Source organism: Lepidothrix coronata, unplaced genomic scaffold, assembly GCF_001604755.1.
Source record: "Lepidothrix coronata isolate B3197 unplaced genomic scaffold, Lepidothrix_coronata-1.0 Scaffold0, whole genome shotgun sequence".
Taxonomy (NCBI): domain Eukaryota; kingdom Metazoa; phylum Chordata; class Aves; order Passeriformes; family Pipridae; genus Lepidothrix; species Lepidothrix coronata.
This window is the reverse complement of record NW_016690180.1, coordinates 19,102,966-19,118,157: the sequence shown is the minus strand read 5'-3', so window position 1 is coordinate 19,118,157 and position 15,192 is coordinate 19,102,966. Positions and strand designations below refer to the sequence as shown.

Genomic DNA, 15,192 nt, shown 5'->3' with positions numbered 1-15,192 from the left:
CCCCGAAAACAATCACTGATAAGCTGGTGGGCAAAGAAAATTATGAAATTATTCTCTACATGCTTACAGGTCAGTAAACTTTGTGCAGCAGTTATATAATCTATAAATGTGCAAATAAACAAACAGATTCAGATATGGATTGATTTAAATGAAACAGCTTTCCCTACTTGCTTCAGAAATGTCAAATTATATAGAAATAGCTGTTGCAGGAATCCTGCTGCCCACAGGGTGAAATAAGGTACCAGTTTCACACTGAACAGCCCTATGACAATGAAGTTCAATTGAAAATACAAGGAACAGCACCCAGATAAAACTTCAGAGGATTCAGTTATAAAGGTTACTTTCCACTACAGAATTTTGCTTAGAATACCTCTTTTAAGTTTTTATCAACTTCATTCTTAAAGAAAACAGCCACAAACTTCTGAGATGCCACTATTTCTCAACAGATGTGAGAAGTCAGACCATTACAGCCTCACTGTCCTGTTCATTTCTCTCTGTGGGAGAAACTGTTGATCTTAAGGCCTGCGTGATGCTTTATAGAACCAAGCAGAGCTTACAGGCTCACAGCTTCCAGCAGGCAGTAAAAGGAAGGAAATAAACAGGAAGAGGATCAGGACAACTTTACAGAATAGTTCAAAAATACTCTGTTTAATATAAATAATTTCTTGAGGTTACTGTGGAACGGCCAAGCTTTAAAGTGGTGGACTCACACAGAGATTCGGGCTTTGTAAACTAATACTAAGATGACTGTATTTTAGGGACAAGAAGAGAAACAGAACTGTTTGAATACAAACCAGAAGATCATGTCTGGTATTACTGACAGAAATATAAACAGAGGAAAAGTAGCAAGGAATCAGACGTAAAAGGAAAGGACTTTTAACTAGTCTTCGAAGACATCTTTAAACTCAACATAATGCAAGAAGGAGAGTCAGTGAAGGGTTTTAAAAAAAGAAGCCTTAAAATTTTCAGGTTGAAATGAAAGACTATAGAAAACAGATTTGTAAAAGCTGTAGTCTAGATGGAATATAAGGAAGTAACAAAAGGCAAGTGCCTCAAAACAAACAAAAAAAGCAGTAGTGTCAAAAAAGCACGTAAAGTCCAAAACTCACGGAAGTAAAATATGATTTAATACTTTCACTTCTAATATTAGGATCCAATCCAAGTGCATTATCTTATATCAATTTCAATGGATTGAATACCCAAATATCAGTACAGGTTTGCTTATAGTATCAAAGCTCTGGCATCTGGTACCCTGGTTGGGACTACATCTCAATATGGATGCAAATTACTGAGTTGGACACCATGAACTACCAGGGAATACAATTTTGTTTTACACACAATTAGATCTTATAATCAGTTATTATCCTCTTTTCCCCTTGCCTTCTGTTGCACTTACCTGTTTTAAATTCACACATGGAATACAAGTCACACCATGGTTCCCATCTCTAATGCTATGAATGCTTACTGAACCTAACCTAATAGACTGAATTCCAGCGTGGTGAACACTGAAAAGACTTGCAGCATGAATGTGTTTTACACATTTATCGAGATCCTTCTCCAGCTTAGATCCATCTCTGAGTTACTGACTCAAGAAAAAAAAAAAATACGTTTTCCATAAGGACGTATGATGGTAGGATCAAAAATATCCTATACCAAAACTAGTGCCATATGAGAGGTTTGTATGAAAAAACACAAGTCATTCCTTTCCTAAAAATCACTGCTTTGGTACTAACTTAATGAAGCCTCCATCTGAGGTTATGACCATAAAGAAAACACACAACTATATGGTTTACAGGGAACATAGGGAGAGGGCAAGTGCGTATTACCAGCTACATGAAGACTTACTTTCTAGCCCCAATTATTTATGCTAAATTAAGTTACAAGACACAGGGACTAAAAATGCTTTCCCAGGTAATACAGAACTGTACTAGTGTCAAGGAAAAAAAAACAACCTAAAAGAACAAATGAGGAAAAACTAACAGTTGTCATTTCATAATTAATTTGTGAAACTCAGTGCTACACAGCCATTAAAAAAAAAAAGTGGGGTTTTAATGGTTGTTTTTGTTTTAAAAAGCGTCCTTAAACCAAGCATCACTCCCCAGAAAAGCATCGCATCCTCATAAAAACACATTACCGTTAATGTTGTCACAGTAGTAAAAGTGTTCATCTTTTAGAGAAGGACATGCAGAAACTAAATCCTGCAGGCCTGCACCAGTTACAGTGAGACACCCCGAGAGGTTAAGGTGTTCCAAATGTGGCAGTCCTCCTCCCAGAGTCAATGCCCTGTTGACAGACAGAAGAGACATGTTAAGAGCCCGCACAGCACTAGACTGACAAGCACTCCACTACATCACCCAGTCACAGACCTAATTGCACCTTGTAACAAAAAACACACCTCTAATAAACCATGCAAATTTAAATCTGCCACTTTCTCTACCCTATATAGGGAGATCGCCCTGGAAGCTGCATAACAGATCTGAAAAATGAACTGATTTCTCTAGAAACTAACAATTCCTTCTGACAGACTTAAATGGTTAATCCCTTTTTTATGAATGACACCAGAGACAACCATTTCAAAACACTACCAAGCCATTCTTCTCCAAAACACCGCTGATTTAGGCAGGTCTTCCTAGGTGATGTATATTCCTCATCTCACCCTAAAAACATGACACCCCCAAGTTTGGTGCATTACACTTCCCAAAGTTTGACTGTCTTTTTTTTTTTGGTTAAAGTTATTTTGGAATCCAAATTTGTGTTTTCCTAGGACTGACGGCAGAGCTTCTCTCTGCCAACACACCTTATTATTTAAGTGGAATTCTCTATTTTTCCTTCAAGTGCAAGAGAATTTGGCTGCTGATGCAACAGGCACATGGACGTACCACACCTGAGCAAATACTCCAAGTTAGCCTGCTCATTTCTCTGGAACCTCACAGAGCAGCCAGCACAAGTTCAAGTAGAAACAAGCTCCCCTGCCTGAAAAAAACACCAGGTTTGAATCACCAAACTGCAGATTCAAACCAGGACATAAAACTGGAAATGCCTTCAGAGCATCACTGTACAAGTTTCTCCTGTCAGCAGGCAGAAGTAGAACTGCTGACCACAAAACCAGCTATGAGGTAACAACTTTTCTATGAACTAGCAAGTGTTTATATTAGAAGGTTTTATCATCTTTCCCCAGGGACTCCAGCTATCTGGTGACTGCAAGAAGCACTTCTTGCAGCACATTGTCACCTTCTAAATACTGTCTTTTACCCTAAAAGCACCAATGGGAAACCAGCAACACAACTAAACTCTTCCCATGACTCAGTGACCACATCGCTTTGGTCCCAGATTACTGAGTCATGAAAAACCAGATCAGTAACAAACTACACACAGCACAACCTAACCAGCACCTAAAAAAACTCAGCGGTACTCGTCCACTTCAACACTCAAAGAGCAGCAAGCTCCAACACAAAGCACAGATACCTGAAGTTCACTCTGAACAAGAGTAACACTAGTGAGTGAAAGAGAGTAGGAAGAATCACTGCAGGACACATCTGAACAGCTGGTACTAGTGAACATCAAATGGGGACAAAATCTCGGGAGAGACAAATCAATGCCAGCAGGACTATTTCTCAATTAACTACAGCAAACAGCATAGGTATGATTGAAGTCTTCCCACTCCCAGAAGCTTTAATTAGCCCTAAGTGCCGCAGCACACCTGAGCAGGTGGCTGCAAGTGCTCCAGCCTCATCCCATTTCAGTATGAAGGAGTAACTCCATTTTTCTGACACAATACAAAGTATCAATGGCAAATATCAAACACAGGAAATTCTGTAACTCTTGAAGCCATCTTAATGTTCAAGTCAAATATTTTATCTCCTCCTTTAAGTGTTATATGAAGTCATATTTAACATGTTCTGCACATACAAAATTATTGTAGGATCATTTGGGTTGGAAAAGACCCTTAAGATCATCAAGTTCAACCATTAACTCAGCACTGCCAAGTCCACCCAAGTGCCATATCTATACATCCTTTAAATACCTCCAGGGATGGTGACTCCACTACTTCCCTGGGCAGCCTCTTCCAAGGCTTGAAAACCCCTTCAGTGAAGAATTTTTTCCTAATACCCAATCTAAACATCCTCTGGCACAACTTGAAGTCAGTTCCTCTTGCTACCTGAGAGAAGAGACCAAGTCTCATCTGGCTACAACCTTCTTTCAGGGAGCTGTAGAGAATGAGAAAGTTGCCCTGAGCCTCCTTTCTCCAGGCTAAACAACCACAGCTCTCCATAAGACTTGTGCTCCAGATCCTTTACCAGCTCCACTGCCCTTCTCTGGACTTGCTTCAGCATCCTGGTGTCTTTCTTGTCATAAAGGGCCCAAAACTGGACACAGTACTCAAGTACAGGGGGAAAATCACTGCCCTGGTCCTGCTGGTTGCACTATTTCTGACATGAGGCAGGATGCCATTGGCCTTCTTGGCCACCAGAACACGCTGCTGACTCATATTCAGGCACTGTTGACGAGCACTCCCAGGTGCTTTTCCACAGGGCAGTTTTCCAGCCACTCTGCCCCAGTCTGTAGCGCTGCCTAGGAATGTGCAGGCCCTGGCACTTTGTCTTATTGAACCTCATACAACTGACCTCGTCTGATCAATTCAGTCTGTCCGTAAAATATGTCATTATCCAGACAGGTAAACAAGATATTACTCCAGTTTTACAAAGTTTCAAGTGTATTGACAGGCATAATAAAAAATTGGTGAATCAATACAATTTCCTAATAAAAAATTACTAAAGATCAAATCTATAAGCATTAATACTGCCTAGAACAACAAATTCACAAAAATACTTGACTTCAGAAGACAGATCTATAAGATTTTATTGTTCTTAAATTTCCAAAAAAAAAGCTGGAGAAAAGCTGGAGTCTAGTACTATAAATATTTTAAGAAGCAAAGACCACTTAAAACTTGCCAGTTTCTTCAATAAAAATGTTTCTACTGAAATCAGGCAGATTCACCCCATAATGACCCAACAAATAAAATCAGAAAAAGACATAATGCAGCAAAATAGCTTGAAAATGTCTCCTCACCTGAGAGCACGGTCTGTGATCTGGTAACATCCTGACAGACTGAGAAACTGAAGAACTCGTGCAGTCTCTTCATCTGTTTTTTCACTCCCAGAGTATGCAGAGTCTTTTTTCTCTGACTGTTTAGTCCTTATTGGTTTTTTACACAGTGCAGAGGACTCTGGAAGTGCTCGAATAGTTCTTAGTGCTGTCCCAGCACAACAAAACGAGTGACCGCAGTAAATCAAGTCAGTAGAAGCACAGTGCTGCTGCCACCCTCTAGTCCTTAACCCATAAATGTCTCTACTGTAGCATGATGCAGAACAATTAATATGGGATGTTGGTTCCATAAGACAAAATCCTTCAACATTTCTGTGTCTCCACTCTGCAGCATCTTCAATGTCAGCTAAATCATCTGCATCCAGCATCCACACATAAGCAGAACTGAAATTTTCTGAGCCGTCAGGTCTAGTCCAATGCTGCTCACTGCCTCCTCCCTCAATGAGGTTTTCATTGCTGATTTCATGCAAACAATTATACTTCTGGTTGGTCTGCAGAGTAATCTCTTTGTTTTTCCACGAAGACTTAGCATTCCTGTTTCTGCAGCTTTTCAGAATACCTCTGGTATAATGAGTTGATATGATACCCAGTGCTCTGGAAATCCTCTCTATAGCCACATCTGTAATTTTTTCACATCCAGACAGATCAAGATGGCGTAGATTTTGACAATAGCCAACTGAAGACCAACTGAAATCAGGAAAAGAAGTGTTTGGTTTGTTGGTGGTTGGGGTTTCTTTATTTGTTCAGAAACAGCTGTTAAGGCTAAATATACAAGAGTACATTTCACAAGCAAAATACATTAATTCACAGAATATTTAAAGGAACTACCCCAGAATGGTTAGATTTGATACTCCAAGTGCTGTATATATGCCTAGAAAAATTATGCCTAAAGAAATATGAAATCAATCATAAATCAGTAACAACCTGTATTTCTCCACATACTGAGACTTAAAAGAAGTCCAAATATGCCATTGAAAAAATTTTTAATAACAGATCAGACTGCAAGCACTGAATACATGCATAACAATTTCCAACTGCATTACACCCAACAGAAGCTATCAGGAGAGATCCAAGTGACTAGACACAGCTAAGTTCTCAGAAGGCTGAAAATACTGAACTAGCAAATTTCACTTGCAGCCATCCTCCAAAAAGTATATCTGAGATAATACTTTGAACTGAATCATAGAATCATAGAACCAACTGGGTTGGAAAAGACCTCTGAGATCATCAAGTCCAACCCTTGAACCAGCCCAGGCAATGTCAGCAAGTCACGACAGTCGAGCCCGAGAGAGGGAAAATGCACCAGAGGGGATGGAACTGGACGGGGTCATTGAGAGAATATTATATAGGAGTTGTAATTTCTAGTATTTTGAGTTTCTCAAGCTTCGCTCTTTATACATATTGAATGATCAGAGTACTTAGATCATATATCCTCCTGTCATTTCCCATTTCTTTCAGGAAGACTAGATGGATTCCTGAAACACATTCTGTGTACAATACTAATTATTCCATAATTAAATAGAGATTAGACGTTTTCCTGTTAACAAAACCTCACTCCTTCAGCCTTATCTTTTCCAAGTGAAATAGAAATTTTATCTACAGTATTATTGTTACATTAGCTAAAAAAGTATATAGCTGATTTAACTGATCTTTACCTATCTGTAGGTAATGTTACCTATCATTTACCTTCCATAAGCCATTATTTATATTTACAGCAAGACAAACTCATTTCTGAGTTACAAATTGGAGTGTTGGAAGTACAGATGTATGAGGAGTGGCAAGTAAGGTAAATTTCACTAGATATTGACAAAGGTTCACAAAGATTGATTTCTGAGCCCCAGAAATTCTATAAAGCTATTATTTCAACTGAAACTTCTTGTACAAGCTGTAGAGAGTGTTGCTACCAGCATCCACGCTGGCAAAATTTTCTGTGTTGTTCACATACAAAGCTTGAGAGCACCACATGATGTAAATGCAGAACACCAAAATACCCGGAGTCTCAATACCACAGTAAGACCCATTGGTGCAGGCTCTGCATCCATGCACCATCCTGACATCAGTGACATTTCCACAAGCTTCAGTAAAACTCAGGAATCTGAAGTCACCACACCTAAGCCTTAAATCTTTGCCTACCATTTGATCAGTGTCTCAAACAGCAGTATTCCAAACCCTACCAGCTATATCAGACCAAGAGAATACCTTAATTGAGAGACTCCGTAAAAATCTATGGACAATTTCAAGTTAATTGTTGTTAATATTAGAACAATACACAATTATTGTTATGGATAGCTACATATTGACTGGTACAAAACATCCAATAGTGAAGACAGAGCATTTTAAATGGCCACTACAAAGTTACAAGTTTCACTTGATGTTTCATTGATTTGTTACTCTGGTTTAGTTCTTAGTTATGTGGGACTTCTGAATGTGATTTCTGTTTCTTTCTGTATTGGCAACAGACTAAGATATGTTTGGATGTTTCTCCCACCACTCAATTCATTTTTTTTAAAGGAAACAACAATTATCTAACCTTTCAAATACAGAGTCTGAAATATCAGTTTGAGTGAGATCCAGATATTCCAAGTTGGGGCAAAGCTCCAAGATCTGTCTAACCTGAAAAAGTAAAGGAAAATAATCAGTAAAGACACAAGCCAGTAAGGCTGCACACAGCGTCAAGAGACAACATGTAAATTAACAGTCTTTTGAATTGCAACCCATGTTCACTAGTCAAGCGTTTTGAACTCAAGCACATCGGTTATTAATTAGGGGCTGCACAGTCAATTATTAAATGCCAGTTTCAAATTACACACCATTTTGCTGGACACTGCAGAACTGTAGGCCAATACCAACGTCTTCACTGAGGAGCCTACTTGCGGGAGGACATGATGAATTAAGCCATGAAGTAAACGTTTTTCCATTTGTGCTATATTAATAGCAAGTGAATCTTCAGCTGCCTCTTCTGCAAAATAAACCCAAAGAGAAAGATTTAAATATGCTTGGAGTCATTTGGAATTCACCTTGCCAACTTATACCCAACAAGTTATTGGAAAACTAAAGAAAGCTTAAAAAGGTACGAGTTTCAGAAAGTATCTTACATCAAACTTTTTCTGAATTCTAGCTCAATGGACTACTTAAGCCTCATCTTTAAAAAGTAGATGTTTATCTTTCTAACAGTCCTTAAGAGTTTAACTCCAACAGCAAGTAAGACCATTACGAGTCTTAAAAGAAAATTACCATTAAAGGACTTCAAGAAGTATTTACTACGGATTACATATTGCTCAGGGCTGCCTCAGGCAGAGTTCTTTTACAGAAATACTATATTCATAGGGCATTTCATATCCTGTGATATAACAGCTTAAGACCAATTTTAAATTAAACCTAGAATGCATTAGGATGCAAGATGATTCATCCAAACCTCCTGAAGAGATTAAGCCTAGCTTTTACTTCCTTAACTCCAGACACATCCCCATAACTCTTGTTTTACTTACTCTCAAGTTTGCTCTTTCCTAGATAAATTAATTCCACTCATTAAAAACAGCTGCCTGCTTCTCTCCCACCAACACCCATTCCCCTTTTTTTCCCACTCAGCTCATTTATTTCTTACAGCTACATCATCTTCGGGGAAAAAAACAATTCACCAAAATCCATTTTACCTACCAGATTCATCTATATCAGCATCTTCATCCCATTCCTGGAAAGCACGACTTTCATCTTTTCTATTTTTCACCCATTCCTCATCAGGTTCTGTCTCAATATCTGCTGCAGGACCACTATACCAGTCACCTACTCACCCCCATACCCCAAAAAAAGAAGAAAAAAGAAGTTAATCAAAATTTCTCATCACAGCTGAAAATAGCAATGGTAACTTCTCAGTACACTGTGATCTAACTTGAAGACATAAATGAATTTTGCATTCATCTCAACTAAGGCTGCACTGAACCTCGACATAATTCTTTGTCTGATCTATATCTTAAAGCTTCAATATTCCTGGAACAGCTTCAGTACCATCACCGAACTCACAGCCTATTATGCTATTCTGAGACATGCCTGCTGTCCTTATTCGCTTAGTAGAGATCAATATGATCACAAAAATAACAGAAACAATCATGGAATATTTGGATTGTCTAGGTGCTGAAGGTCTTTCTGGCATATAAACTAACCCATCAGCTTGTAGTATAACACTTGGTTGAACTTACCTTCTTTTTCCTCTGGAATCTCATAATATGCAGTCAACCAGAATGTATTTTATTAGCCTGGTTTTAGTCACTGCACACGACAACTCCAAGATCATGAAACCCAAATTCTGTAAGCACCCTACTTACAACAGCTCCTTAACGTATGTTTTATAACACACATATGACTCAAATCATTACACAATATTTTTTTAGAACATCTGGATGAATGTGAAGATCAGCAACAGCTCCACTGTTTTAGCTGGTAGGGCACCCCTTCTCCCTAAGAGTTGCTGCACAGGCATTAATTTACTTCTAGTTTGGGCATATTGCAGTGTAGGGCCCAGGATAAGCATGTTTGCTGCGTCCCTCAATACAGACATGCTCAAAAACAAAACCACCTATTCTACTATCTCATAGCAGAGGACCTGACTCTTCCTAAAGAAAGAAGAGCAACTCCTCTTGAGTAGTTCTAAAAGAACAAAATTTCTTACATGAGCAACACAAAGACAATGAAATCCTAATTGACCGTTAAACAACTGTAAAGGGAGAGGTTTTGGTAAGGTTTGTCATGTTTAACCCATCTTTATATTACATAAAAAGCCTCAGAAGCCCTCTCTGTATTAGGAGGTGGAAAAAGTTAAAAATTCAACCAAGCCTACTTAAAACTAGAATTTTATGTTTTTTCCCTCCCTCTGGTAGTAAATCTCTTTTGAGAAGCTTCCACACAATTTAGAGCACTCCTGCACAAACAACTGTAGTAGTACAGACAGTACGTCATGAGACCAGCTTCCTGTTGTGCCAAAACCAGGTCTAGAAGCACTCACTTTAAGCAGCTGCCAAATATTATTTTTTTTTTGTGCTGCACTGAATTATAAAGCCAACTAGGTTTTAAATGAAAATTGAAGAATTTGAACTCGAAAACCCCTCTACTTTTGAAGGTCAGGAACCAAATTATTGTCTTCAGTAAGATTTACCCAAAATAGAAAATTAATTCAGACCAAAAATTTATTTAATTCCTCTCTGCCTTGTACAGATTTTAGAAGTCATAAAGGTTTGGCCAGAAGGAAGTTTTTAGCCTTTATGTATCTAAAAAACTTCCTCTCTTTAAATCTTAAAGGCAAATAAAATACTTACTAAACAGCACAGATTGTCTCCTTTTTACTGAAATGCAGATATAGCAGCACCAATTGTGAAGCCTGCAGTGCCATACTCCAGTGATTCTTTAATACTGACATAAATATGGACATAAAGCTACAAATACACTCTGATGACTTGTAGCTGGCCTCAATGCAATACAGAGTATTTTGTCTATTTGAAAGGGTACTTTTCCAAAGGTCATAACTTCTCAATATGAAATTTTAATTAATAGGAGAATTTGAGGAACAAAAGTTATAAAAAAACCACTCAGTCCTTCCTGGAGTAGAATTTATTGAAGTAATATATCTAAAGAATACATGGTAAAAATAACATTCATACAGTTTTAAGTCTGAATATAAAAAGTAAGACTAGATTGTGAGGAAACATCAGAAATCCATTTATTTTAAACTTCCATTCTACAGTTATGTATTCTATTTCTACCTAGTAACCTAATGAAATCATTTTACTGCTAGAGGTGTAACAGCAGTATTTATAACTCAAAACTCCTTAGATTCTTAAATAATTCAGATGTTGCATTAGTGAATATACTTGCTAGCATTCATACAAGTAAACAAACCTCAGCAAAACTAAGCAACAGTTTGTATACAAAATCTACTCATGAGTTACAACTAAGACAACTTCTAGTTTCTAAATTCTACAAGATGGAAGTATGTTCTAGGGATTTTTAACATTTAATCAAGTTTCAGGACACCATCCTTGTCAGAAAGGTACACCCAGCGTGCTCAGCTGTCAGGCTCGTTGTATGTGACAGTCTATTCTAAAATACTCCTTATAGACTGCAAAATGCTGATAATTGATGTGCTTTCAAAAGAATTAAATTTAACTCACCTCTGGCCCAGCGAACAGGGTAAAGGTGTTTCCAGAGAGATCCAGTTTTAGCCAACTGTGACCATTCAGTGCTTACTTGACTACACTGACATAACTCTTGGGGGTTAAGGTAACTGAAAATGGTCACCATTACTTCAGGAGGGAGATTAGTAATATTTGTGGTGTGCCCTGTTACTTCAGTTTCTGAAATACAGAAAGTGTGTGTTAAGTGATGCACAGCCTCATAGCTTTAAATAACAGTAGTGGAACTCACATTTTGACTAAGACAATCAAAAAAAGAGTGTCTAAAAATTTTTATCAATTGTTCTGTAAAAGATAAGTATCAGTTTAGCTTTAAAGAGCTTTCACTGTAATAACACCTTGAACAGCAACAATAGCTCAATTTGCTGTTTGCCACTTTCTCAACCGGCTCATTTATTCCAACTCAGACCTCCCAAGGGTTCGAAAAAGCCCCGGACAAAAGTAAATTGCTGCTACTCAGCTACAGGAAGATAAAAGCAGTACCTACTATAAGTTAAATGCTTTAAAAAAAAAATGCCTTTGGTCACAGATGATACATGTACCTGGTTTGCCACATTCCCAGGAAACAGTACCAGCACATGGAACCTATCAGCTGGGACCACTCCCACTGAAAGCACTCAACCTCTCAACTAGGACACAGACAGAAGTCCATGCTCAACCCTTTGCAGCTGTCTCATATTTTATTTCTGACCACTGTAATTATTACTTCAGTGTAGTAACAGCAGGAGGAACCATTTCCAATAGTTCCCTTATCATCATAGTACAAAGAGAGCTGCAAACTATGCCAAGTAACAAATTCACAGCTTTGGTTACTGAGTTTTTTTGTCATCTTAAGAGATTTTTAATGTTTTGTTTCAGGACAATTTCCTTGGGAAAAAATATTTCTAAAAGAGTTTTCAGGAGTCCTTAGAAATAGCAAGTTTCAAAAATTAACAGTTTTACTTTTAGAGTACCTAAGACTTTACAAGCATCAAATTTCTTTTTGCAAAGAAGCTTCAAAAGAGAGCATAATGTAAACTTTATCCCACAAAAAGCTATTGCTACTTTGGAAATTAAATACAGTTTCACTTGGTGAATCAATATTTATTTGTACATCTACTGTGTTGCTGCAGGTAAATTACAGAGAATTTTGCATGAAAATGCAGTTTAAACCTGTACAAGAATGTAAGCTGTGTTAATTTCTTCCCTTTTTAAAAAAATGAATGCAAGAGACATACTCTCCTCTAAAACACAACCTTTGCAGAATTACTACTGTCCCAAAACCACTATTCCAGCTAGACTTAACAGCAAGTAATGCCATAGGGCTACTTCTGTCACATTCATCTGTTAAGACTCAACAGTATTTCACAGAATGGACCATGATCTTTTCTGAAGGCTTCACCTGGAGGGCAGAAAATGACCAGTTGAGTAGTTCACAGAAGTCAAGTTTCATCAAAAAAATCTCATTACAGAGTAATTTTTCACATTTTTTCTAAAGAGAACAGCACATCTTATCAACACCACACACAGTTCATGACAGCTTGCTCTACTTACCAGTCTCACATCTCAGTATTACACTTTTGGTACACTAATTCCCCTTCTTTGGGGCATTAATTAACTCTTCTTTGTTAAGAGCGAAAACTGTAAATACCGACAACTTAGACTGATTCAGCAGTCATAAAACAAGCCTGAAGTGTACTTTGGTAATTATCCATTTACTCTAAGTTTCATCAGAAAAGGTAGTTAGAGATGAATGCAAAATAAATACCCACTTTCAGAACACACATTTCATCTGACCTATTCACACGTTTCACAGATTCATTCCCTTGCATTACTCCAGTTTCTTAACGATTCCTGAGAGGCCCAGGGAAGTCAGGTAATGGAGTTGGGAAGGTGAGTTGTTTTTAATTTGAAATATTGTTACTTGGCTAGCAATTCTGCGTTATTAAACCATCAACAGAAAAGCTTACAAAGCTATCCTGAACTCCAGGAATGAAATGCAGGGTCTGCAAATAGAAAATATAATTTCAATGGAAGCGTAAAATTAGAAGCTAATTATAATTTCTGTCTGTTTATTGTACCAAATATTAGCATGGGAGGGAAGGGAGCATAAGAAGGCAGAGAACAGATAAACAGGGAAGTACTATCTACACAACAACCTGCCAAGAAGCCTGTATCAAACAGTAAAGTTCCTGAAGTTTCAAAACTGGTGTGAAGAAATGCCCATATAAGAACTATTCTATCTACCCATACATAACTTTAGCTATGTCATGGGTGTGGTTTTTTTAGATAAAAACTGCAGTTTGAAAATTACTTTAATTAGATGCTTCACCTTGATCTGCCTTCTCGTCCACAGAATACTTGAAGACCTTCTGAAGCTCTTCTGCTTGATTCCACTTACTAAACCCTCTGAATTCTGCAGCCTCTTTCTGTGAGCAGTGCTGTGCAATTACTTTCTTCTTAATATCTTTTAGTTCTTCATAAGTAAAGTATTCCATCAACATTGGCTGAAAAACCTAAAGCAAAGGAAAAAGGGAAAAAAAATATGGTGCTGACAGACATAACATTACACAGACCTAGCAACACAAAATGTCCAATTTCAATTCTCTCAAAGTAAAACATGTCATACATTAAGTGAAGCTAAGGACAGGACCATGGAAGTTCTGAATTCCAACCCTTTGCTTGCCAACAGACAACTGCACAGTATCAGACAAGCTGTTCACTTGTTTTCCCCACCAGAAAAGGGAAGTGAGTAAAGCTGCTCAATCTCTGTAACTTATTGAGTACTCACTCGGAAGGCAAAGCAGCAAGGAAGAAAAACATGAGAAAAGACTTCCCTTGGACAGACTTTGGAAGATGATGTTTCCCAGTTTTTGGATACCCATAAATCATCAGACTGGCAATACTAGTCTGTGTTTCAAATATAGGTCAGAGGCTGTTTGGGAGTGCCAATTTGAGTCATGAAGCACTGGTTTACAGGACCTCTCTTTTTTCAATCAAGTTTTGCTACACATCCCTTTAAATAACTACTTGCTGCAAACAAATCCCAGCCCCAGTGGACTTCTGTTATCAGTTTTTTAAACAATCAGGATTTCATCATAAACTTTCAACACATTCATGGTTTCAGAATGTGTCACTTTCCAGTCAGGGAACTTACAATGACACCATAGTCCTAAATGCAAATTAGCATAGCAACAAAAACAGAGAATAGAAAAAAAAAGAACCTCTAAGCCCTTTGTCTCTATTCAATCATTCCAAACCCCAAAGAAGATCACCAAATCTGAGGAAAATTTTTACCTACCTCCTCTTCCTCTTTCATATGAGGAAGGAAATCCCTGGTAAAGGCTTCCAACCTCTCCTTCAGCTGTTTCGCATAGTTTAGCTGTTCATATTCATTCTGAGAAGAAAGCAAAGATTTAATGATTGTCCAATCTCATCCATTGAAGGACTGAACTGTCAAATAAACTAGTTTCCAAGGAAAGCCCATTATGCCTTCCCCATGCATGCAGTATGTTTGCTCTATTTCATGTTAAGAATGTATTTGCTTATGAAGCTGACGGTCCGTACTGGCCCCTTAATAGGCAGAGCAAAGTATTCCCTTCCTGCCTGGTTCCAATTTATTTTGTTAGCATATATGGATTCATTTGTCTAACCCCATTTTTACTTCACAGTAAAGACTGAAATATGCCAATCTCACAGTCTCACACAAAGTTCAAAGTAGTAACTGACTAATTTAAGTATTTGCATAGTTTGCATAAGAATTATTCTGGGACACATTTTAGGATGAAGTTCCACTTCACCTTTTAACTGAATACATTTTACATTAGTTATTCAAAAATTCTACCTTCCAAACTATAATTGGAATTTACAGTCAGACATGTATAGATATTTACTTTGGAAATTGAAAGAACTCTTAAATAAAGTA

At 37.7% G+C, this 15,192-nt stretch overlaps 1 protein-coding gene across 1 annotated transcript in view; it reads right to left on the bottom strand.

Moving 5' to 3' along the window:
- FBXL5 (F-box and leucine rich repeat protein 5) overlaps positions 1 to 15,192 on the bottom strand; it is a 35,427-nt gene that overhangs the window by 6,783 nt on the left and 13,452 nt on the right. Inside the window, exons 3-10 of the mRNA XM_017806545.1 lie at positions 14,569 to 14,664; positions 13,600 to 13,783; positions 11,268 to 11,450; positions 8,764 to 8,889; positions 7,917 to 8,065; positions 7,637 to 7,719; positions 5,071 to 5,793; positions 2,135 to 2,283 (exon numbers count right to left, since the gene is read on the bottom strand). Coding sequence (XP_017662034.1) covers positions 2,135 to 2,283; positions 5,071 to 5,793; positions 7,637 to 7,719; positions 7,917 to 8,065; positions 8,764 to 8,889; positions 11,268 to 11,450; positions 13,600 to 13,783; positions 14,569 to 14,664 — 1,693 coding nt within the window. The remainder of the gene's footprint in view (positions 1 to 2,134; positions 2,284 to 5,070; positions 5,794 to 7,636; positions 7,720 to 7,916; positions 8,066 to 8,763; positions 8,890 to 11,267; positions 11,451 to 13,599; positions 13,784 to 14,568; positions 14,665 to 15,192) is intronic.